Here is a 24,814-nt window from a genome sequence, read left to right as displayed (position 1 = left end):
GGGAGGTTGGGAGGGAAGCAGAACCTTTCTATGACCTGGACAGGTTGAATATGAGGCTGCTTTGTAAATCCAAACTGGTCATCATATTCAACACTTGGACAATGCTGCATTCTTTCCAACTTGTTGAATTTAAAACACGGTAATCACAAGCACACAGACTTTAACGTCAGACCCTAAACTGCATAATCGTAGCCTCTTTGAGGCTTTGAAGGGTAATGCAAGGTCACAGCCACATTGCATGTAAACCAGTCCTGAAAGATACAATTGTCAAGGCTGCCAGATAAAAAGAAATTTCACAGCTTCCCTTGGCAGTTGTGTGTTTCAGGCCTTAAAAATCTTTCCAGAGAAATCTGAGTTCTTAATCCAAGCTGTCCATGATGCCTCCTGGCCTTTCCTTGGGGCAGAGGGAAAAACTGCCCACCGTAACTCACGCTACTCCACAGACCGCAAAGTGTCACGCTTTGTTGTGTTGTGTTGTTGTTGATGTTATTGTTGTTGCTGTTGTTGTTTTAATGCAGAACATAAAGCCAGTCTCTTTGGCCTTTCCACATAAAGCCTCAGGAAAACATCTGTATTTTGCCCATCGCTTCTTTTCATTCTAGGCACTCACCGGTGACGTGATGATGACCATGACTATTGAATGTGACATCTTTTCTTAAGCTTTCTGTTGTTGAGTAAATGTCCGGGGAGACCATTTAAAAAAAATCTAAGTTTATCAGGGAATTTTCGTCATTAGTCTCATAGTGGGACCTCAGCAAGCCAATTTCACCCCCCTTGTTCTCTGTGTCCCCCAAATGAGAGGCTGGGACTAGACACTCTTCATTTTGTTCTTTTGCCAACTCCCAAAGTTGCTTCCGGTTGAAAGAGGGTGGGTTTAACCCAGAACAATTTGGTGGCAGCCAAGGACTCCTGTTTTATGAAGTGCATTGTTGGTTCCTTGCCATCTCATTTTTTTCAAACACTTTGCTTCTGGTGATGAGGATAGTCTCCTGTGGCAGTTGAAAGGGGAAGGAGGGCAGGGCAAAGAGAATAGGAAGAAGAGCAGAAGAGAAAGGGATTGAAGGAGACACAGAGAAGGAGGAATGGAAAGCAGGGAAGAAAGTAGTAGCCAGCAGTGATCACAGGGAGTATAGACGTCACAGAAACACAAGGGCAAATTACACGTGTGTGGTGCCTGCATATGTCCTCTGCCTGAGGACGGAATGAGTTCCTGGTACTGCTTCCTAGAATTCTATATATTTATTTGGAGGGAAAAAATATTTTTATGTATTTATAATTGGGTTTAAATAAAACATAGGGCCTTGAATCAGTGGTTACCAGGCTTTTCACAGTTTGTGGTCCCTCACTCTCTCCCTAGCTGCTCATAGGATATTTGATAGATGTGTGTTACTTCTTTTGATGTTCCTTTATTCATTGTCTATTTTTATTTCTAAATTTAAATTTCACAAAAGGTATGAAAACCTGCTATGATTTTTCTTCATGGAGAAACCCCGGAGCTTTACTGGAGGCCACCCTACAGGGTTGCCCTGTGTGCGGAGAGCTCAGTGTGGCCCTTGAAGAACACAGCCTGGCTTCAACCTTTTTTTGATGTTTTGCTAGAGATTTAAAAAGACACTAAGTTTGCATCATTCCCTGTCACAAAATGTAAAGAAGTAGCTCCTAATCTGTATGTTTTTCAGGGCACAGTAGATGCCTTTCCAGAAATAGCTAGGAGAATGAAAGATGGTGTGCATGGGAATGTCTGCCGATCAGAACAAGTGTATTTCTTACCGCTCATGCTGCAGAGGGTAACCCCAGTGCTTTGCTTTCTGACGCCCAGATACTGAAAACTATTTCTGAAAGAAAGTTTACTCTTCGGTATCAGATCAATTGGAATCAATTCCTCAAATAGTCTGACACTTCGTATCCCAGGCCATCAGATGATCTTGATTATTGAGAAACTTTACCGTGTATTTCAAGAATCAAAGTGCTGATGAACCAGCATGGGACTCCTTGCTTCTTACCAGGGAGGGGGCTCTTCCTAGAATGGCTGGACCACTGCAGACCTACCCAAGCATCTTCTAGACACTTGGGCTTGGTTATTTGACCCAACTTCCCGAGGACTCATCAGAGCTCTAAGATAAAGGGAAACAAATTAGACATCACACAGACTCAGGTAGCTTCATGTGGTCTTCCTATAGCCAGCATTAAAAGCCAGGAAGAGCCTCCTAGAAATGTAGAAATGTATGCCCTTATGGATTAAAAAGTTACTTTTCTATTCTTACTAGCTTTATCCTCCTTTAATTGCTGCTGTGATTTGCAGTTGAAAGTTTATATCCGGGCGCCTGGGTGGCTCAGTTGGTTAAGCATCTGCCTTTGGCTCAGGTCATGATCCTGGAGTCCCGGGATCGAGTCCCACATCAGGCTCCCTGCTCAGCAGGGAGTCTGCTTCTCCCTCTGACCCTCTTCCCTCTCGTGCTCTCTATCTCTCATTCTCTCTCTCTCAAATAAATAAATAAAATCTTTTAAAAAAAAGTTTATATCCATGTCTGCATGCTCAATAAGGTTTTGAGGTTTGGGATTGTACACAGACCTTTAAATAGTCTTATAATTGTTATTATTTAGTCCAGATGTGTATTTTTTCCCTTGGTAATCTACACACTGGAATATTCTCTGTGGAACATGCTAGAAAAAGGAAAGGATAGCCCTCTTGTTAGAACTTTATGTAAGAGTGGTGCCTGGGTGGCTCAGTTGGTTGGGCGTCTGCCTTTGGCTTGGGTCGTGATTCTGGGGTCCTGGAATCAAGCCCTGTGTCAGGCTCCCTGCTCAGTGAGGAGCCTGCTTCTCCCTCTCCCTCTGTAGCTCCCCCTGAATGTGCTCTCTTTGTCTCCCTCTCTCTCTCTCAAATAAATAAATAAAATCTTTTTTTAAAAGAACTTTATGAAAGAAAGAGCTCTAAATCACCTACAAATATAGAGCCAGTTTCCAGCATGTCATGTCAAGGCATTGCCTCTAAATTTTCATTGTTGTTTCAGGATTAAGCCAGACCACTTTTACTCAATTTAATGAATGTAACTACCCATTCACCAATGTGGAAAACTCAGGGTTCAACGGTGTGAAATTCTATACTCTTTATGCAGAACCTCAGTCAAGGCCATGATTTTTTTCTACACATTTTATGACATTATTTTGTTTAGACATTTTGTCCTTGTTGCCCTGAATTATAGCATTTATTGCCAAATCACCATTCAAAACTATGTGTCCAAAAGAGTTTAGAAGGAAGCAAAGTACAGTAATGATATGAAAAAGTAAACTCTGTTAAACTATGCATCATGTGTCTTGATTAAAATACATATGGGGAACCCTGTTACATTTCTGACCACCACCTCTGAGCCCAGTCATGAAAACTTAGCCAGTTATATCTCACAGAGTGTTTTTACTTAGAGAACTTCAAATATTATGGAGGTGAACTCAGGCTCCCTCTGCCGCTTGTATTCTCCGTAGTCATAGACAAAAGCAAAACCCCTAACTATATTTTTGAGTTCTAGTACAGGAAGAGTTTGAGGGTAGCAATGATTAGCTTTAAGCCTATGAATAATCTTCCTTTTCAAAAATTATGTCTTGGCAAAGAAAGGGGAGTGCTGGGGATGTGGTGGGAGGTGGAGCGGGGGCCTGCGGGTAGTGTGACTGGGTGGTGCCTGCATGGCCTCTGTCCAGAGAGGATGCAAGGTGACCATGGAGGAAACTGTTCCCACAAAGGTTCAACTGAGTAAAGCAGCCTTCACAGTTATGACACGAGATGAGTTAACTCTAAGGTGGAAACAATATGAAGCGTATGTCCAGCTTTAGAGGGAAAGTACGCAGATCTTAATTCTAATGTTGTAACTGAGTTAAGGGAGTCTGAAGAATAACTAAAGCACAATGAGGAAAACATCCTTGTAATGCGACCAGCAACCAAAGAGCAAGAGATGCAAGAGTGTACTCCTCAAATCCAGCACCTCAAGCAAGTCCAACAGCCTAGCATTGCCTAACTGAGATCAATAATGGTAGACCCAATGATCAGCTTGTTTTTCCTAAACATGAAAGGTGAATTGGAACAGACTAAAGACAAACTGGAACAAGCCCAAAATGAACTGAGTGCAAGTTTACGAGACACTCTCCAGTCAAGATTTCCCTGAGAGTCCCACTCTGAGAGAGCTGTGGTGGGACAGCCAAGTACTCAGTTTCCACACCAAGACTCAGACATTTGGAGCTAAAAAAGGCCTCATTCTTATACTATCTATCTTGTAATGGTTAAGATAAAACTTACCAGATGAACCTTGTCTTTCGGCTTTTTTCTCTTCCCTCTCCCCTTGCTTCAAAGGACTGAAGGTGTCAAACTATTCCAAAGAAGTGGCCACCTCCAAAAAATTCCCCTTCCAGGACATATAGACCCTTGGGAAATTTTTTTGAAAAGAAAATAGAGGGAGAAATGAAAGTCCTAAGTCTGTGGCACACTGTGTCTTCAGACAGTTTGGAGGAATGAGAACCTAGAGACTTAAAATCATGAATTGAACATGTAAAATTCCAGTAAAATGTAAGAATAGAATATGTGCTTAACCTTGAGCATAGTGACTTAGAGACACTGTGTATCAGTTTTGCCAGTAAGACTGTGAACTTCGTGATTGTTGTTGAGCTTCTGGGTCAAAACTCAAATGAGGTGAATTTTGCCTTTAAGGAGTTTTTTTGTTTTTTCTGTTTTTGTTTTTTGTTTTTGCTAAGAACCAATATAATTGTCAAAAGAGAATCAAATAATAGATGCCAGTACAAGTAGTTCATATATTCAGCCATTTAGTTTGGGGCTCTATATTACTTGATTGAGCCTTAAATCAATGTGGTTTTATCAATTTGTTCTTTGAATGGTTGCTAATGCTGCAGGTAATCTTACTGAGGACTATACAAACATAAAGGCACGGTATCAAACTTCAGGTTGAAACTGTTTGAAGCATTATAAACATTTGTTTCACTACTAAAGTGTAGTAGGATACTGGCTGTGATGAGACTCACTGGGTTATTTTTTTCAGTAGTGAAATTAAATTCCCATTGCCTTCAATAGGCACATATTGAAAGAGCATTGTCATTGGTGTTAATAGGGGAATGTGTTTCCTTCGTTGTATTTGGGCCTTTTCTATTGCACTTGTGTGTGTGTGTGTGTGTGTGTGTGTGTGTGTGTGTGTGTAGTGGGCAGCAAAGCAATGTTTATTGAGCGATAGCAAAGTGATAGTATGAAGCTCCCAAGGAGGAAGGGGACCCAAGAGGGTTGCCCTTGCACTCTTGATATTAAATGTGCCTTGAAAAAAAATTATGTCTTGACTATAACTTCAAATAAATTCTCTAACTTAAAAATATTTTAAGAATTTGCTACCAAGATTAGATCCTTCATATTTCTGTGAATAGAATGTTTACCACTATGGAAAACATGATGGTTCTAATTCTAAAATTTAACAAGAAGTCTTCAGTCAAGATTACCAATTTGATGCCTTTTATGCATCATAGTTACCAAAATAGTATTCACTATTTCAGCTGTATATAAGCTTTATATATTATAGAGCTATACTTATATAGCTATATTTAGGATCCATTACTGTGCTATATTAATGACCACATTTCTGATTCACTAAGCATATGGCCTAGGTGGCTTCTTTGTTCTCACTTTTTAAATGAAGTACTTGGGTTAGATATTCTCTGAGGGCCATGTTAGCCCTAAAATTTTATGATTTTGTGTTCCATGAAATAAACTGGCCATCTTGTCTTTTATGTGATCTCACCTGCTAACTTAGATGTAACCTTTCCTTCATTCCCAACAGGAAAAAAAATTGGAAATATTTTATAGATAGATCAGCTTTTATAAATAAAGCAAAATGAAGATGGGAAGAAGGAATCAACTCAAATTTCAGCAGAAGAGAAGGACATTTAAAAGATACTCTTACCTTGAAGAGATTTGAGTCATTTTCCGATAACTCATTTGAAGTCATTTGTTGTGGACACTCCTAGAACAGGGCCAGCTAATTTAAAAAGGTTTCAAGATGAAATTTCATCTAGTTTGGTCTGGAACGTAAGACTCTCTATTATTTTTTAGAACTAGGTCTGACCCAGGCGGTGTTGTGGAATGTAATGATTCCAATGAAATGAGGCCATAAAATATTTAGGAAACTGTTCTTTAACACTTACATTGGTTATGCTGGCTCATCCATTTGGACATTCTAAGAGATAGTCACCATCAGCATCTATAAATAATCACGTTCTAACAATAAGGAGGATTGCTAACCTATGAATATGCCAGGCACTATTCTGAAGTCCTGACAGTGGTTCAAAGCTGTGTACTATTATTCTTCCCATGAAAAGGAAGGGAACCAGTGAAGAAGTGTATGTGATGAAGGGAAAGACAGCTCTGCCCTCCACCATTACTTCAGGAAAGTCTTTCTTTAGAGACAGATTTTTACTTAGTTTATTCATTTATTTTCTCTCTCTCTCTCTTTCTTTCTTTCTTTCTCTCTTTCTCTCTTCCTGCCTTCTTGCCTTCCTCCCTTCCTCCCTTCCCTTCCCTTCCCTTCCCTTCCCTTCCTTCCTCTCTTCCTCTCTCTTCCATCCATCATTTCTTTCTTTCTTTCTTTTTTCTTTCTTTCTTTCTTTTTTCTTTCTTTCTTCTTTCTTTCTTTCTTTCTTTCTTTCTTTCCCTCTCTCTCTTTCTTTCTTTCTTTCTCTCTCTCTTTCTTTCTCTCTCTCTTTCTTTCTCTCTTTCTTTCTCTTTCTTTCTTTCTTTCTTTCTTTCTTTCTTTCTTTCTTTCTCTCTTTCTCTCTTTCTCTCTTTCTCTCTTTCTCTCTTTCTCTCTTTCTGCCTTCCTCCCTTCCTCCCTTCCCTTCCCTTCCTTCCTCTCTTCCTGTCTCTTCCATCCATCATTTCTTTCTTTCTTTCTTTTTTCTTTCTTTCTTCTTTCTTTCTTTCTCTCTTTTTCTTTCTTTCTTTCTTTCTCTCTCTCTCTTTCTTTCTTTCTTTCTCTCTTTCTTTCTCTCTTTCTCTCTCTCTTTCTCTCTTTCTTTCTCTCTCTCTTTCTTTCTCTTTCTTTCTTTCTTTCTCTCTCTCTTTCTTTCTTTCTTTCTCTCTTTCTTTCTTTCTTTCTCTTTCTCTCTCTCTCTCTTTCTTTCTCTCTCTCTCTCTTTCTTTCTTTCTCTCTCTCTTTCTCTCTCTCTCTCTCTCTTTCTCTCTCTCTCTCTCTCTTTCTTTCTTTCTTTCTCTTTCTTTCTCTTTCTTTCAGCATTGACTGGTAGAACTGCCCTCTGATTCCTAGAATCACTTCCTAGAATCACTCCACATTCTAGTACCTGATCCTCCCAGGAAAATCAAACTGCACAAACCCAAAGCCTGCGGTTATTGCTACAAGTCACCTTTCGCTCAGCCCAGACGGTCTGTGGCATCCTCACGTGCATTTTGCATAATTACCCTTTGCAGTTTCCTAGCCAAAGATCTCATATGAAATTAAAAGAAGAAACTCATTTTCTCCTTGGATTTCTGTGCTCCTGGGAAACTTCATCTTGAACCATTTTTTAATTAGACAGCCCTATTCCAGGAGTTCCCGAAATCCCACTTCTTGGTGTGGCTGACTTTATTGAGGACACACAGAGCTTAACACACGGATGTCTGCAAAGATCGCTGCTGATTCGGTTGACCCGTTTAAGCCCTGGTGGTTTCTCTGCCACCAGGTCCCTTCCTAAGTGGACAGCCAGCCATCCAAAGAGAAGGTTGGTGTGAAGGACAAGTGTCCACTGGCGACAAGTCCAAGGCTATCAATTCACCATTTTTCTGCCACCTAAGGTGAACCTGAAGTCTAGACCCAAAGAAAAGCCTGTTTCCTAATTCTTTAAATTATTTATAACATCCTTCCTCCCTACCACCCCCAACTTGTTATCCTTTATTTCTGGAACTGAATTAAATAATGGATGCTCTGTCATTGGCATTTCCATAAGGTTAAGATGAGTAACCTGTTTAAAAAGTATTTCATTAGGGAGAATGAAAAAGGTAGACTGAGAAATTCCAGTAAAAGTTTGTTATATAATTTTAAATGCTTTAAAATAACGTCACAATATCCTTCTTTAAAAAAGGGTGGTCTTTTGTGGAAGATGTTATTAGTGGAGTCCTTGAAGCAAGTGGTGGAAAATGGCTTTTTCATTACTTCAAAGACAATATTAAAGGACCATGAAATTCAAAGCCCCTGGTTTTATCACAGACATTTTTATGTCAGGATTTAAACATTTTCCTACTCCACATTCTTCTAACAACTCTAGTTTTACAGGAAAGAATTGTTATAATTGGCCCGGATCATAGTATGATTATTAAATGATAGGCATCAATTAAGCTGATATTTAAATTGAAGATATTCATATCAGATAAGAGGAAAGTATGATTATAATTAAATGCATAAAATGTATAATCTGCTTTGGGAGTACACTTTAAACCATGTGATTATTTGTTGGAATATAAACTGTCACAAAAATTCCTCCACCTATTTCCTCTTTGCTCACTGTCACTAAGCATAAATAAAATGTTTCATACATATTTTCCTTAATCTTAATATGATTATTGGGGTGCTTTATGTAGATTATCATGTTGAAGCTGTATCATTTAGGGATAAAAAGAAGCAGAGAGAGGGGAAGCGTTGAAAATGATAACCGGGATTGGCTTTTGTGAATGCAGGGTTGTCAACACCACTTGCATTCCCCACAGTTAACCTTTTGGTTCCCAGGATTTTGCCATGTGTTATGATTATAGCATCAGCACTAGTATAGCAATGCAATAATACGGTAATAACGTGTTTGCTAAGAACCTAGGGATTTAGCAATTGTGTGAGTTCACTACATTTATGGATATTTTTTAAAAGTATAAAAATACTGTTAAATAGCAACATTTGTAAGTTTAAAGTATTATTTGTTTACCTACTGGATATCAGAAAATCCAAAAATCAGGTTCACAGATTTTGACACTAATGCTTCCTTAGACAAACAAAAACACTCACTAAGACCACAAAGGGATTATTTTATCATTTTGATACATTTTTTTTCACTTGGAAGCACTTGAAAATAGGAGTTCTTCATTTATGTTGTGTGTATTTTCATCTACATCTAAAATATGAGTAAATGCCAATTGTTACTTTTCTCTTTTTGAATGTATTCCTTGCTGGCCGCCTCTTCAGGCATTGACAAGCAGCTGGGCAGTGTCCATTGTGGTTTCTCCTCTCCAGTTACTGGATGAGAAGCCCTTGGCCTGCATCTATCAAAGCAGTCCCATCCTCCCTACAATAGTTACTACCCAGAGGTGATGATGTGATCTAACTTTATCCAATTAGAGCGAAACTCTAGGTTTTGTTTAACGATGAGGAGAAAAATCTGCCCACTGCCCTTCTAAACCCAGCACACGTGATCTGGAGAAAGAAGGATGGATGTTGAGTTTTAGCTGCAGTCACCTTATGGCCACAAGGGAAGAGAGCCTGAGGGTGAGGCTGATCCGTAAGGATGAAGGGACGAGAAGAACTGAAAGAAATAGAGCTAGACCTCTAGCTGTACTGCATCCAAAGCCCCACCTCTTCACTGTCAGTGACATGGGCCAATCAACTCCCTTCATGATTTAAGCCAGATTGTAGTTATGTTCCATTATTTGCAACCAAAAGCATCCTACCAGGTACAGAATTAGGTGCTAAGAATGGTGTCTTACACATCATAGATCCTAAGATATTGCACTATCTGCATCTAGGTAAGCAGAGCAATGAGGAAAAATCTTTTTCTATGACCAGAAGTTGGTAAGTTTTATTTTATACATATATAATATATACATCGTGTTATATACACAATATATATAATTATATATAACTGGTTAAATGATTCTATAACTGATTAAATGATTGCCTATTGTACCTTACAATAGAGTTCAAGTGCTAGCCAAAATTGCAATATTCAGTGATTTAGTAGGAAAATGTTCAGCTTTCATTAAAATCCTTCAGGAGAGTGACAAGTTTGGACTAAAACTAGCCAATCTGAAAAAGAAATTTAAAGCAATATAGATTTCCTAAAAGAAGCACCCTCGGGATGCCTGAGTGGCTCAGTCGGTTAAGCATCTGCCTTTGGCTCAGGTCATGATCCCAGGGTCCTGGGATTGAGTCCCACATCAGGCCCCTTGCTCAGCGGGGAGCCTGCTTTTCCCTCTGCCTATCACTCCCCCTGCTTGTACTGTCTCTCTCTCTCTCTCTCTCTAGCAAATAAACAAAATCTTAAAAAAAAAAAAAAGCACTCTCTGTAAGTGAGTTTCCTTCCTAGACTGGTAAAAGTCTGGTTAAGACTGAACAGATTAAAAAAGAAGAAGAAGAAGGAGGAGGAGAAGGAGAAAAGAGAAGAGAAGAGAAAAGAAACGAAAAAAGAAAATTCTCTGACCTAGGGTTAGGTCAGTTGGAGCAAAAGCAGGATGGAGGAGCCATCACAGGAGACAAAGCTGCTATCTGAAGGAAATCTAATCCTTGATCCTCTCCCAGTAACTAGAATTTCCAAAGAAACCCCAAGCCAAGGGTTAGGCTAGGACAGTCTCCAGATAGGCCCCCAAGGTGATACAAGCCCAGAAAGAGAATTCTCCCCAGTGTCCATCTTTGGCATAATCCTACCAGACGAAGGACAGGTAAGATAGTCCCAGAGAGTAGAACCAGGGTCTACAGGATTAGCCAACTAAACCATTCACTCCTCATGCAAGGCAGGAATCACTCAGTGTTCCTGTCCAGCAGGGTATGGAATGCGCTGTGAACTAATAACCACTCCATGTCGCCTCCTATTCTCCTTTTCACAAGTGAAATCTGTACTGTAGCTTACCATCTTCTCTCCATCATTTGTATGCTGGGAAGTGCAGGGAATGGGTAACTTAAGTTTGTTGACTTATTACTGATCATTAGGAGTTATATCAGAATTTGATTTAAAAAAAAGTACTTTGGGGTGCCTGGGTGGCTCAGTCATTAAGCGTCTGCTTTCAGCTCAGGTCATGTTCCCAGGGTCCTGGGATCGAGCCCCGCGTCAGGCTCCCTGCTCCAGCGGGAAGCCTGCTTCACCCTCACCGACTCCTTCTGCTTGTGTTCCTTCTCTCGTTGTGTCTCTCTCTGTCAAATAGATAAAATCTTTAAAATAAAAAAAAGTACTTCATCTAGAAATCCTACACTTGAGGTGCTAGTAACTGGAAGAGACTTGACTGTCTCCCCTTAGACTAGTGGTTCTCAACTTTGGTTGCTATTCAGAACTACTAGGAACTTCTTATGGCCAGGTTGCACCTAGATTAATTAAATCAGAATCTCTAGGGGAGAGACCAGGCATCAAGTGGTCCAACATGTTGCTTAGTTGAGAACCACTACTTCCACTTAGGGGTGGAGATTTGGGGAACCTGGATATGGGGAGGAAGATATGTGGGGATTTTGGTTTAGCAAAAATGGCAATGGGTCTTTTTGCTTGTTCCTGAGTCATTTCACTCCTTTCTTTTGTAGTAACAGATGTTCTTGATTGACCCCATCTTGGCTTTAGTCACTCATGGGAACATACAGACATTGATTCAGGAGAGGACATTTGACCTAATATATTCCAGTTAGAGTAAAGCCCTAAACTTTTGCTTTATGGCTGGGAAAGTGAAAATATGAAGGAAGAGTATTGACACTGATTGTCCCCAGACAACCCAACTTCCAGAAGATACAAAACTCTGGAAAATTGCAGGAAAAGCGTTCTGGAGCCCAGAATATGCCATACCTGAAACCTACACTACCTCTGAATGAAGCCAGTTAATTCCTATCATTGATCAGGAGAGTTTGAATTAGGTTTTCTCTTGTGAGTGACTGGAAGCATCCTCACTGATAGGCTCTGTAGTGGTTATAGGCAGTGTTCTGCTAAGATCCCTAGGATTCCTTTTCCATTGTCCCCCATTGCTTGTTCTCCATTTGCTTCCAATGGCCTGTACCCATGACACTCCTCAGAGTACCACTCTCAGGCTACTAGAGCTGCTTTGCTAGTTTGCTCAGAGGGCCAGAATTGTCTTGGATTTATATCGTCCCCAGGGCAGGCCTTAGCCAACCACCTCCCAGTACATGAGCATGAAGCCCAGTTTCCTTGCCTGGAGTTGGACAAGTCCTGAGGCATATCTTACACTTCATAGCCTGGCTCAGGATCTGTACCTTTGCTGGGCTTCTTCCATTCCTTATCCAACATGTCCAACTCACTTCCCAGTTTCTGCTAGGAGTACTTCCTTCACAGATGACTTAAACACAAATCCTCGCTTGGAGTCTTCTGGGGAATCCAAACTAAGCACACGCTAATCCTCACCAGTGTTGAATTCTGTAAGAAGCGCATAGTGTGAGATTGATAAATGTGACTGGCTGGCTCAGCAGCCAATTGCTTTCTCTAAAAATATTTTCTCTTATTTTACATGTTAAACAAAATAAAACATATTTAGCCATGAGACACATGGCAGAACCAAATTTTAGAGTGAAGTCCAGAGAGGTCATCAGGCTTATCTGTTATGTTACATATAAAAAAAAATTAAATTCTAGTGAGGATACATGACTTATTCCAAGCCTCTTTGCTGCTTAAAGACAAGGCCAGTGCTTAAAGTCAGTGCCTCTTTGGTGCCATCGACAGTTTGTTTGTTGCCATGCCTAACTGTGGATTCCAAGCATCTTATTTAAATCACATTTCTCTGTTTAGAGACAGATTCTTTATTCTTGCTGCATACAGAAGAGTACACAATAGCTGAATTATTAGAGCTGGATACTGTCTATCTGAATATGGTAAGTATAAATTAATGATTCTTAAATATATGAACCATGGAGTTAGTTAATTCCTGGGCCACAGAATAGACTAGAACTGGAAAAAAATGTGATTCAGAAGATAGAGCTCATAGACTGTGTTCTGAATTTATTCTGGGCATATAGTAGGTACTCAATAAATGTTTGTTGAACAAAGTATAGTGAGTTCCACAAGGACATAGGGAAGAGAGATTCTAGTGTCAATAGTAGAGAAGAGGTAGACATGCCTGAATTATTGAACAGAGAAAATGGGCTTTATGTGGAAGAGATGGAGTTTGTTACTTTCTCAGCCTTCTTGGATATAGAACTCAGGAAATAGGGAGCCTATAACTAACAAAGTTATTCTATAACTAACAAAGTCAAGAACTGAGCCATAGGGCATGAAGGAAGGTACTAGTGTGCTACTGGCCTCCCCTGGACTAGCATTTTAAATGAGATGCCAAGTCTCATTCCCTGGAAGTCAGCAGGCAGATGGCAAGAGGGATGAAAAAAAGATGGTCCAGGCACTGGTGAATTTTGGAGATAATAATTGGGACCATGGTCTACACAGCCCTTAGTAGTCACAATATGGAGACTATCTCTCCACTATCATCTTGGAGGCCTTGGATGGTGTTTTGTTAATAAATTTACTGATTTTCCTTACACAGACCCAGAAGGGTTTTTATTTAAAATAAATGTAGATAATGCCTTCTATACCTCAGGAGCTTAGGATATAAATTTAGAGAGTACTTTATAGTAATCTCAAAGGCTTTGTTAATCAAGTATATATAGGCTTGGATATGGTTTCTATCCTGTCTCCTAGATTATCAGGAAAGATCATCTAAAGCGTATCTTTTAATGGAGGATAAGCTGAGGAAAACTCTGTTCTAAAAAGACAGAGAGAACTATTTACACACATATACGGATTGTTAAAGATTGAATAGATAGGGGCTTCAAATCAGAGTCCAGAAATGTCAGCAATTTTTTTTTAAGATTTATTTATTTGAGAGAGAGAGAATGAGAGATAGAGAGCACGAGAGGGAAGAGGGTCAGAGGGAGAAGCAGACTCCCCGCTGAGCAGGGAGCCCGACGTGGGACTCGATCCCCGGGACTCCAGGATCATGACCTGAGCCGAAGGCAGTCGCTTAACCAACTGAGCCACCCAGGCGCCCCAGCAATTTTTTTGTTGTTGTTGCTTTAATGCTCTAAAGCTCAGACACAAGAAGGTAAAATGCACTGTTGACAGCATGCTAAAATTCTCCCTATAGTCATGCCCACATACGAAAACAAAAAGAAAAGAAAAAAAAAAAAAAAGGTCAGGAGGAATTGGAGGTTTGCCATGAAATTCAGCTTTGTTAAATCACCTATTGTACTCAAGGTGCCCTTTTACCTGATTTCAAGCTTATCTGATGTAATCTTCAAAATTACCTCCTAGATAGTATTTTATATATGAAGAAAGCAATTATATAATAAGGTAAAATAACTTCTACAAGGTAGTAACAATGGGTTTAAACCCATGTCAGTTAAGTCCAAAGTTATAGGAGAAATGAAGAAACAATGCTAGTGAATTGGAAAATTCAATAATGAAAGACCTTTTTAAAAAACTTTTAAAAAGTTAATCATTATTTGGAAGAAAATAAAATCTAACTTTTGCATTTTGTTATATCTTTAAAGGCAAAAGTGGCGTGTTGGGGTAGAAGGGTTGATGGTTTGCCATAGAATTACCACCAAGTGCGTTAGTTAGGTGTTCCTAGGCCAATGGCTGTACATAAGGATGCAAGACGGTTAGGAGCCTGGGCCAAGTCCTGGTGCACATGGAGTAGGTTCTGTAAATTTTAAAAATGTACACTTGACAGTTGACTCAAGTAAAATTCTGTCTACAAACTCCATTTTCCATTGACTTATAGAAAACAAGAGTTGTTCATCAACAAAAATTTATTGAATGTTTATTCAAAACACAATTTGCATTAGGTTTTACAAGGTAGAGCCTAGGGAAGATGAATGAAGGGACTAACAGACGGAGGGAAAGATCTGGCCTCGTTTGAAGCGACAGAGAAGTCATTTTCACCTCCTTAACAACCATTTCTAGTTCTTTCTAGTATTACACATACTCCAGCTTAGCTCATCATCTCCCTTCTGATTCTCCACCTCAAGTCATTTGGATTTACCACTAAGCAGAGCCTGTTCACTGCCAGAGGCAAGGTATGAGAAAATCAAGATGCCAAGACTCGTTAACGTTTATTTAGCACCGACTACGTGCCAGGAAACGACCTAAAGTTTTAAGATGCAGTAACTGATTAAAATCCTAATAAACAACCCCATGAGTGGCTACTTTCATTATCCCTTATCTATCTATGAAGATATTGAGGTACTATAATGTTATTATGTTCACACTCTCTGAAGTAGTAGAGATATTCTCAATCAGATAAGAGGCAATGAAAATAGGTACAGTAAGGATATAGGTAAATTTTTAGATGAAATGGAGAGCAATTGAAAAGATGATCTTTATCTTCCCTACAAAATAAGAGGCAATATGGGAAGATGGTGGTATAAGGGAAAAACATAGAACTAAGGTTATTATGGCTTGGCACTCTGATATTAGGTAGTTTACATAAAACTTTTACCTAGTGCTTACTATAGCCCCTCCAAGAAGCTAATGATACTCCCATTTTACAAAAAAAAAAAAAAAAAAAAGGATCTAGAGATTTGAAAAGTTAAGCTGCTTACCAAAGGCCACGCAGTCTGCAAAGTCAACATTGTTTGCCACCAAACCTTTGTTCTTTCCCCTGTGGCCTTTTTACTTATCAGTTCTCAAGTTGGTGGGAATGAGCTTGGGAAATTAAGAACAGGACTGGTTTAGAACAGTCATGGTGGGAAATGAAACTCATAGCTAGCCAGAAATAAGCAAAAATTGTCAAACAAGTCTCAGAACCAGATCTGAGGACCTGAGGTCCCAATGTGTGATATTAAAATAGAGTCTATCTCAACGATTATTTGATTCACCTATAGCAAAGCAGTATGCATGACAGGAAGTTTGGAACTGTTAGAGATATGGAAGTAAACGGACTGATCCAAACTGCACTTATAACACTAGTGTACACAAATACTTAAAATACAAAACAAAACAATTATATATGATACCTGCCATGAGAGAGGCACAGAGAATGCCATGCTTCATTTACTCTAATTCCAAAAGTTCACATTTTAACATCTTAAACTTGGGATGTATCTTAAAATGAATGACATCTTTTTTCAGCAACGACCAGGTAGTTGTCATGACTTGGTTGTGATTGTCTGCACAATCTCAACCCTGCCCATGGGGGTTCAGATTGCCTTCACTTCAGCTGGGTTGTGTTCACTGAGGATACTACAGATATTGATATATATTGACATACATATTGATATATGTATTGATTGGTATATTGATATAGATGGATATATAGATATCAACCATACAGCTAGAGGCATGGATATAGTGCTTGGAGGCATATATGTTAGTGAAGCAAATATTTATGTTAATTAAGTAAATATGACCACAAGTTCATATTTTTTTGGTGAAGCAGCAACTCAAAAGCTTTATATAAATTATACCTACAAGTAGATGTGGCTACTTATGTTTTGTTACTGGGATACCTGGAAAAGGAATGCAGAGCACAAATCAAGCAATTCAACTAAAGCTAAGAGAAATTGCCAGATTCCTAGGAATAGATGTATTCTAGTTATCTCCTGCTACGTAACAAATCAGCCCCCAAACCAAATGGCTTAAAGCAATGCTGATCATTTTATTGTCTCTCAGAGTCTCAGTGGGACAGGAATTCAGGAAGGGTTTGCTTGGGTGTTTCTGGCTCATGGTCTGTTGTGCCGTGGCAGTCACAAGGAAACTAGAGCTGGGGCAGCGGGGAACTGAAGTACCTGGAGGCGGGTCAGGCATCTGTCTCACTTCATGTAGTCCCAGAGCTTCTCCCTGTCGTCTCTCCTCATGGGTTGCTTTGGGCTTTGAATTGTTTTGACGGCCCTGAGGCAGTTGGACTATTTATGTGGCAGCTGAAGGCACTCAGAGAGAGTAGTCCAGTGAGCAAGATGGAAGCTGAATCACCTTCACAACCTCGCTTCAGAAGTTGTGTGGCATCACTTCTGAGGCATTCTGTTGGCTACAAGCAAGTCAGAAGACTGCCCAGATTCAATGGGAGGGAAGTTAACTTCACCTTTTGATTGGGGAGCAAAATCCTAGAAGAGCATATGGGCTGGGAGCTATTTAAAAAATACATTCTGCACAAGATGAAAGAAATGTCAAAGCAATAAGAGGCTGGCATTACCAATTCATTCATTGTGTAGGACTTAGCGTTAGAGCATTGGGCTTCCATTGAACTTCCTGCTGACTTTAAACAGAAGCCATCTAACTTCCTGCAACATGTGATTCAATCAGGGGGTAAAGATGAGACTACAATGTTATGCTAATTAAACCATGGTGTTCTTGAAATAAGTTGTCAGTCCTAAAGGTATTAAAGAGGTCAAGATCATGATCACCAGTCACATGTCTTCTGTGTGTAAATGACCCTAGAAGAGCTCATTCCAGTAGGTCAAAATAAGAATTCTAAGTGACAAGAGAACACCATGCCATACTTAATTGGCAACATTTTATTTAGTGCTGCATAAAATAATAGTGTCTTACAATTTATGGCATTTTTTGCTTTGATGAAGGACAGTAGTGCCACAAAAGCATGAAATCAGCATAAATTTCCTCTTCTTAATATAGTCAGAAGGCTCAGAGAAATACTACAGGGAATTTTTAGACTTTGGGAGGTAGAAATAATACCTAAAGATGAAGCAGGAAGTCAAGGAGAATGTTTGAAAAACACTTTACTACTAAACCCCATTCCATGTACCCAGGCTTTGCTCCATTGATCCATATGTAATTCCTCCTCTAATCAGTCTTGCCATTTCCCTTGTGAGTTCCCCAGGTTCCTGCCAATCTTTCATGACTCCTGTCAGGTCCTGCCAACTCCATGTTGAGATTCTTCATTGGTTGCAACTGGAGGTCAGGAGGGGTGGGCTGGCAGGGCAGAGTTTGGTTTTTCTGTTTTACCTATTGGGGTTTCTTATAAGGTTTCTATTGATGAATGGGGTTCACAGCTTAAAAACAAAAGCAAAAATGTAAGTCACTGTAATATACCATACACTTTCACGCTCAGTCTTAGAGCACACAATTAATTAGTCATCATCCATTCAGTTAATGCCTGCTTAAGACCATCTTCCAGGTTTTAAGTACTGTGTGAGGCATCTATTTAGGGTACACCTTGCTTCATGGAACTTCGAACTGAGTTGGAATGGACTTATGTTTTATTTTGGGGGCAAATATCTAGGAGTAGAATTGTTAGATCGTCTGGTAATTGTATGTTTAACTTTCATTAAAGTAGCTGTACCATTTTGCGTTCCCACTAGCACTGATGAGAGTTCTAGATGTTTCACATCCTCAGCAATACTGGGTATGATAAGTCTTTTTTTTTTTTTTTTTTTTTTTTTTTAGTACTGGATTCTTTAATAGTGCAAAATCAAAGGTAATTTAAAATCCAACAATAGGGATATGGTTGAATAAAGATATAGCTCACGCTGGGCAGTGAGAAAAGGAAGAGGCTTGATGAAACAGGTTTGGCAGAGGAGAAAAAAACATTTTCAACTGCAGCCATATATGATCTTTCTGTGAAAAAAAAACAAAGCACGCGTGCAGACGCAGAAGAAGAGGAAAAGTCGTAAGCACTGCTCCCGTGTGAACGTTCTTGCTAAGGGTTAGGATTACAGGTGATTTCCAGGCCATCCGCACACTGTAGGTCTTCTAGGTTTTCTATACTAAACACACTGCTTCTCAGAGAATAAAGGCCTTTTTAAACAGGGTTCTGCCAGACTTGCTCAGCCGTCGAGCTCAGAGCCCCCTCGACCCCAGTCTGAAGCAGCCCCCATAAATAAGATCTACAATCATGTAAGAACAAAGTACGTTTATTTGCATTTGGGGCTCTGAGAAGTTCTGTCTCTGCTGCCTGACCTCCTCCTGCCGCGACTCCTGGACCTAGAGGAGCTCTGGCTCGCACTGCCCCAGCCCTGGCTGCGGGCCCTTTTCCTTGCTCTACTTCGTGAGCTGTGCCTCTCGCGACTCTTTGCCATGCGTTTGTGAGACTTCTGGCCCCGGCGCCTGCTTCTCCTCTTCCTCTCTGCTTCCCCGTTCCTCTTGTAGGAGTGCGATGGGCTCGGGCTCCGTCTCCTCCTGGGCCTCCCATAGTACTCCTCGTGGTGGCCCGTCCTGTCTCTCCTCTCCGGGCCCTTACCGAAGGAGGGGCCAGTCCGATCAGGAGACAAGTAGATGTCTCTGTTGGCCTCCCAAAACTCATTGTTGGGATTTCGAAACACATGCAGGAAGTTGCAGTGTTTTCCTCGTGGGCACTGCTGTATTTCAAACAAACCACAAATTGCCATTTTCCATCGGGTCACTGGGCAGAATTCGCACTGGAGCTGCCGTCCTGCATACCATCGTCCGTTAAACAGGGAAAGGGCTGCTTGACATTCTTCTTCCGATTGATACTGAACATACACATTGCCCCTCAGATGAGGTTCCAAGTTGCAGCTGACCTTGAACTGGATCACTTTCCCCACGTTCTTGAACTCGGGAAGCACGTCATCATAGAAGTCCAGGAACTGCTGGTAGGTTTCCTCTTCACTGTACTCTAGGCTGGCATCCGGGTCATAGTCATCCCTTCTGCACTGCTCCATTCCAAACGTTGTGAACATGCTTTTAATAAGGAGTGTGGGGCTCGAGGTTGGGAAATTGTGTTTACGTGAACACCTATCTCCAAATCTGCACGCTCCTGTTTTACTGTAGAATGGACAATTAGCTCGATCTTTCTCCATTATCCTTAAGTCCATGGGTGGCTCTGGGTTTTGCCATGTGGCACCATTTTCCAACTCATTTTCAGCCTGCTCCACCATCTTCTGCACAGCTTCCTCTCTCTCTCTCTTCTCCTGCAGTTTCTGTTCCTCCTCTTCTCTCTCCTTTCTCTGCTGCTCTTCCCATTCTTCCTTTAATTTTCTCTCTTGTTCTTCCTGCCGTTTTCTAGCTGCCTCTTCCTTTACCCTCTTTCTTCTGAATTCTTCTTGTGCCTTCTGCTCCCGAAGTAACCACGCCTCATGTAATTTTTGCCTCTCTATCTCCAACAGCTTCTCTTCTTCTAGGTGTTGTTCTTCAATAAAAGCATCCTCTTCCTCCTTCTGTGAGAGTCCTGAGTCCCTCAATCGAGCCAGTTCCTGCCGTCGTTTCTTTCGTTTCGCCTTCTTCAGGGCGGCCCTGTACTTTTTGTGGCTCGGTTTCTCCGGAAACATCATCTTCTCAGGCGCCGCCATCTTGCCAGGGCCGCCACGCCCCCCTATGATAAGTTTTTTTTAAGTCTAGCCATTCTATATCATGGTGGTTTTCATTTGTACTCTCTCGATAACAAATGATATTGAGCATCTTTTCATGTGCTTATTGGCCATTCTTGCATCTCCTATTGTAAAATGTGCGTTCAGATCTTTTGTCATTTTAGCTAGAGTTTTTTTTCTTATTATTATTGAGCTGTAAGAGTTTTTTTTTTTTAATAACTTCTGTTGATGAGTCCTTTATCAGATATATGTATGGGGTTTTTTTCTCCCATGGTTTGCTTTTTCATTTTCTTTTTTTTTTTATTTTTTTATTGCTATGTAATCACCATACATTACATCATTAGTTTTTGATGTAGTGTTCCATGAGTCATTTTTTTGTGCATAACACCCAGTGCTCCACGCAGAACGTGCCCTCCTTAATACCCATCACCAGGCTAACCCATCCCCCCAGCTTGTTCATTTTCTTAACGGTGTCTTTCAAAAATCAAAGTTTTAAAATTTTGATTAAGTCTTACTTATCAAAGCTTTCTTTTATGGTTCATGCTTTTGTGTCACATCTAAAAAAATAGTTCCTTATACCAAGGGTGCAAAGACTTTGTCTTATATTTTCTTCTAAAGCTTTTATAGTTTTAACTTTCATGTATAGATATGATCTCTTTCTAGTTAATTTTTTAATATAATGTGAGATAACAGTTGAGTTTATTTTTAAATCTTCCTTTACTTTTCAGTTGTCACTATTTCCTCCTATTACTGATCCCCTATTTTTTATACCCTCTAACCCCTTCTGACTTGTCTCTACTATTCTGGGAAGCTAGACTATCAAGATCATTAGGAGACATTGTGAGTCAGAACCTAAGAGGTGACTGTTTTAAAATGGAAGGGGATTGAAGGCATTTATTTTGGCAACACAGCAGCCTGATTTTGCTGCCTTTAGGAGTCTCATATATTTCAGGCAGCCACATAATGGGATCTCTGGAGAAGTGACATGCTAGTTCCTATACTATATTATTTCATTTGAGTTCATTTTATGGTGTATAGTTTGTTAAACCCTAGGCCATCTATTTTACTATTAGTAATTCTACACACTATGCCTAGCATAATGCCTGTCTCATAAAAAGTATTTGGGAAGTTAAATATGTTCTGGTGATGGGCAGCAAATAGAAATGACAGTGTCTCAGACTTACTGTTTTGTAGAGCAGTAGCCTTTCTTTTTTAACTGCTGTGTAGTTTTAACCATGCACTCTCCAATTTATGCATATTTGTTTATTTACATAGTATATGCATACATCATTGCAGTACTCTTTTTATTTATACCATTAAAAATAGAAATTGAAAAGAATGAAATAAAATAAATTTAAATAAAAGGTAGTATTTTCATTTTGCACTGGAATCATATTACGATTTTGTTCTTGAAGACATGGTAGAGGATTCCTAAGTTTTAAATTGGATTCTGAAATTAAATGCTAAGCGTGTGAATGTTATAATAATGAAATTTCACACTTTGGGTTGCTGAATAATCAATAGAGGGACCGTGTTTACTAATAATTAGACTATTATACTTAGAACCTATGTCAATTAATAAAATTTTTAAGAAGACACAATTACCAACAGTAAAACTGTCCTTTAAAAGTGTAAAATGCCAGGTAATCAGTTTTAAAACCTTTGTCTGTTGCTTAAAAAATAAGCATTTCTGAATTGCTTTAGTCTAAAACACCAGAGAGTCATGAAGAGGATTGCTGTGCATTTCCTATGATAACATTTGGATACCCCCCATACATCTGTACAATTCTTGTATTTCTAATCATTCATATTCAGCATGTGCCTTCTAAATATGCCAGTGAAAAATAAAATGATTACTTTTCCTCAAATGTTCAGCAGGCACTCTAAATTAGCCAGCTGGTCTCTTGTCATGGCTGAAAACATATAGTCTTTTTATAAAAAGTGACAGTAAATACGTCCATGGCACCAGACACTTTATATGCAAGTGTAAATTCCATTGGTACAATGACTTATGATTGGAGAAGAGCAAAAAGTGTGTAAAGAAAGAGAATTGGTGTGAATAGTGCTCCATAGGCCTTGCAGTGGCTCACAGAGAATAATTCATTTTAAGGAAATAATTCATTTAAGGAAAAATCACCTTGTTTTATGGCAAGGCAGTAATCTCAAGGTCCACATGTTAAGTTTTTTTTATTATTATTAAACATTCAGAAGTCATTTAAAAACATGATCTGTTAGAACAATTCGATATACCAAGTCTATTTGCAAAAATTGTGTTGTAAATCACGATTCATTATGGGATTGTGATCAGCATACACTGTTAGAAATCCATCTCTCTTGATATCATCCTTTCTATGTGCTTCCTTTTATGCAATGGAATAGTCCCCACCTCCACTTTTATTCTCTTTTTTTCTTTGCTCTATTTTGCTCCTCTGTTTTATTTTTGGCTCTATTTTAAACTACCTTATACTTTCTTATTTTGGCCTATCTCTTGTGATTTAACTTCTGTCACCGTACTTTATGATATATGATAGGTGCAAAACACCATAATGAAACCATCTTTATTTTCCCTGAGACTCTGGCCTTAGAGTCTCTCACGGACCATGAAATAAAAAGCAAATGAATGCCTGAATGGTGGAATTGGAGGGTGCTTTAGAGATCTTCTATCTTAGTCATCCTTGTTTAAGGATGAGAAATTGATACCCCGATAGGCCAAGTGACCTGCTCAGATAACAGAGTGACAGCCTAGATGTGCCTTATCCCCAGTTTAGTACTCCCTCCCTCTGTCGAAGCTTCCTTTGTGATTAAAACCAACTGAATTGTACAATCAGCAGTCATCATTTTGATGGTTCAACTATTTGTGACAGTTGTCTTTTTTCCTTGATAATGCATTCAACCATTCTCCTATGATATTGACTGAACACCTACTATGCACAAGGCCGGTTGGGGATACAGAAGTAAACAAAGAAAACAGAACCCTTCCTTTGTAGGGTCAGCATTCTAGTGGAGTGAGACAGATGAGATACACCATAAATGAGCAAAACATACAGCACACAAAATAATGATAAGAGTTATGAAGAAAAATTAGACAGGGAAAGGAACTTGGGAATGAATTTATATTTTTGTGTTGAAGGGGAAAGAGTAGGTAAAATCTTAAGCAGTGTAACCAGAAAAGGTATCAACAGAAAAGATGAGCACTGGGTGTTGCTATATTATTGAACACTACCTCTGAAACTAATGAAGTACTATGTGTTGGCTAATTGAATTTAAATTTAAAAAAAAAAGAAAAGATGAGATTAAAGACCTAAGGCACTAGAGAGCCATGCAATCCACTTCCTGCATGACTGTGGAAAATCTTGACTTTGTCCATAGGGAAGAAAGCCAAGATTTTCTATACAGCTCTCCTTCATCTTCTGTAAGTAGTCAACTCAACCAGATGAACATCCTGAAGCAGAATTCTTTCTTTTGCCTGGAACATTTGCAGCCATCAGAAGGGTTTCTTTTACATTGCACATCTAGATATAAGTGATTTTAGCAACTATAGCTCTGCCCATGAAGAATGTAAATGAACTAGGCTGGCACTTGAGAGCTGGGCGGGAAAAACTGGATTTGTGTCGGTTGGGCCAGCGCCTGCTTTTCTAGTTATTCTCTGCCTGTCAATTAGGCTTAATCCACAGAGCTCAGATGAAGCCCAGCTTGAGAACTGCACCACTTGGAAACACTTTATCCTGAGACCTAGAAAGCAAAAGGAGGAAAGTCATTTCTTTGCTTGGGAAAAAAAAAAAAAGGAATTTTCTGACAGTGACCAGATCCTTAAACATCTTTTGAAATAAAATAATTCTCAGTGAGCTCAGGAAGTTTAACCACAAACTAACTTTTATTGTAGATAGAGGAGAGCTAGCTTTGTCATTGTTAATTTTCTCATGTTTTGGATGATGTTAAAAGAAGAAAAGATTCTTTGATTAAAAAAATTTCAAAAATTTCTGTGTATCTACCACAGAAGGAATAAATACGAGACTTTATAATCGAAAATACTTTATGTATGGATGCATAAACTACATCTCTACATACAATTATAAATTCCCCTTAGATGCTTTTAGATTTTCTATATACATCTTAGTTCCAAAAATTTTGTTATTTCAGAGGAAAAGATACCTTTATTAAATTCCCAGTGCCATGCCGCCTGGGTGGCTCAGTCAGTTAAGCAGCTGCTTTCAGCTCGGGTCATGATCCCAGGGTCCTGGGATCGAGCCCCATGTCAGGCTCCCCGCTCGGGGCATCTGCTTCTCCTTCTCCCTCTGCCTGCTGCTCTGCCTACTTGTGCTATCTCCCTATCTCTCTGTCAAATAAATAAATAAAATCTTAAAAAAAAATTCCCAATGCCATCTTCATTCATTCATTCTTTCAGTATATATCGTATGCCTGGCACTGTACTAGGTACAGTCTGTATGATCAGTAATGGAAAGACCTTTTCTATAGTTTATATATTTCCTTATTTCTTAAGGATCAAAATCAGCTGTAATTAGATCTTTATTGTACAAAGGCCTTTCCAAATTTGTGTATTGACACATTATAAAATATAATGAAATATGAACTGTGTA

At 39.4% G+C, this 24,814-nt stretch overlaps 1 protein-coding gene and 1 pseudogene across 1 annotated transcript; one reads left to right on the top strand and one right to left on the bottom strand.

Moving 5' to 3' along the window:
- Positions 1 to 3,714: 3,714 nt before the first annotated feature.
- On the top strand, positions 3,715 to 4,410 carry LOC114209220 (pre-mRNA-splicing regulator WTAP pseudogene; annotated as a pseudogene).
- A 14,393-nt stretch (positions 4,411 to 18,803) lies between these two features.
- LOC114209294 (U2 small nuclear ribonucleoprotein auxiliary factor 35 kDa subunit-related protein 2) lies at positions 18,804 to 20,213 on the bottom strand. Its single transcript, XM_028103350.2, has one exon. It carries the CDS (start codon positions 20,196 to 20,198, stop codon positions 18,804 to 18,806), a length of 1,395 nt encoding a protein of 464 aa, XP_027959151.1. The 5' UTR covers positions 20,199 to 20,213.
- Positions 20,214 to 24,814: the final 4,601 nt, after the last annotated feature.

Source organism: Eumetopias jubatus, unplaced genomic scaffold (assembly GCF_037043125.1).
Source record: "Eumetopias jubatus isolate StellerSeaLion01/CBP00866 unplaced genomic scaffold, mEumJub1_p1.0 scaffold_6, whole genome shotgun sequence".
NCBI lineage: Eukaryota > Metazoa > Chordata > Mammalia > Carnivora > Otariidae > Eumetopias > Eumetopias jubatus.
Note: the sequence above shows the minus strand (reverse complement) of the source record. Positions and strands in the feature narration are given on the sequence as shown.

Coding starts and splice junctions, on each gene's coding strand:
- LOC114209294 (XM_028103350.2), bottom strand. CDS start 20,198: ATGGCGGCGCCTGAGAAGATGATGTTTCCGGAGAAACCGAGCCACAAA.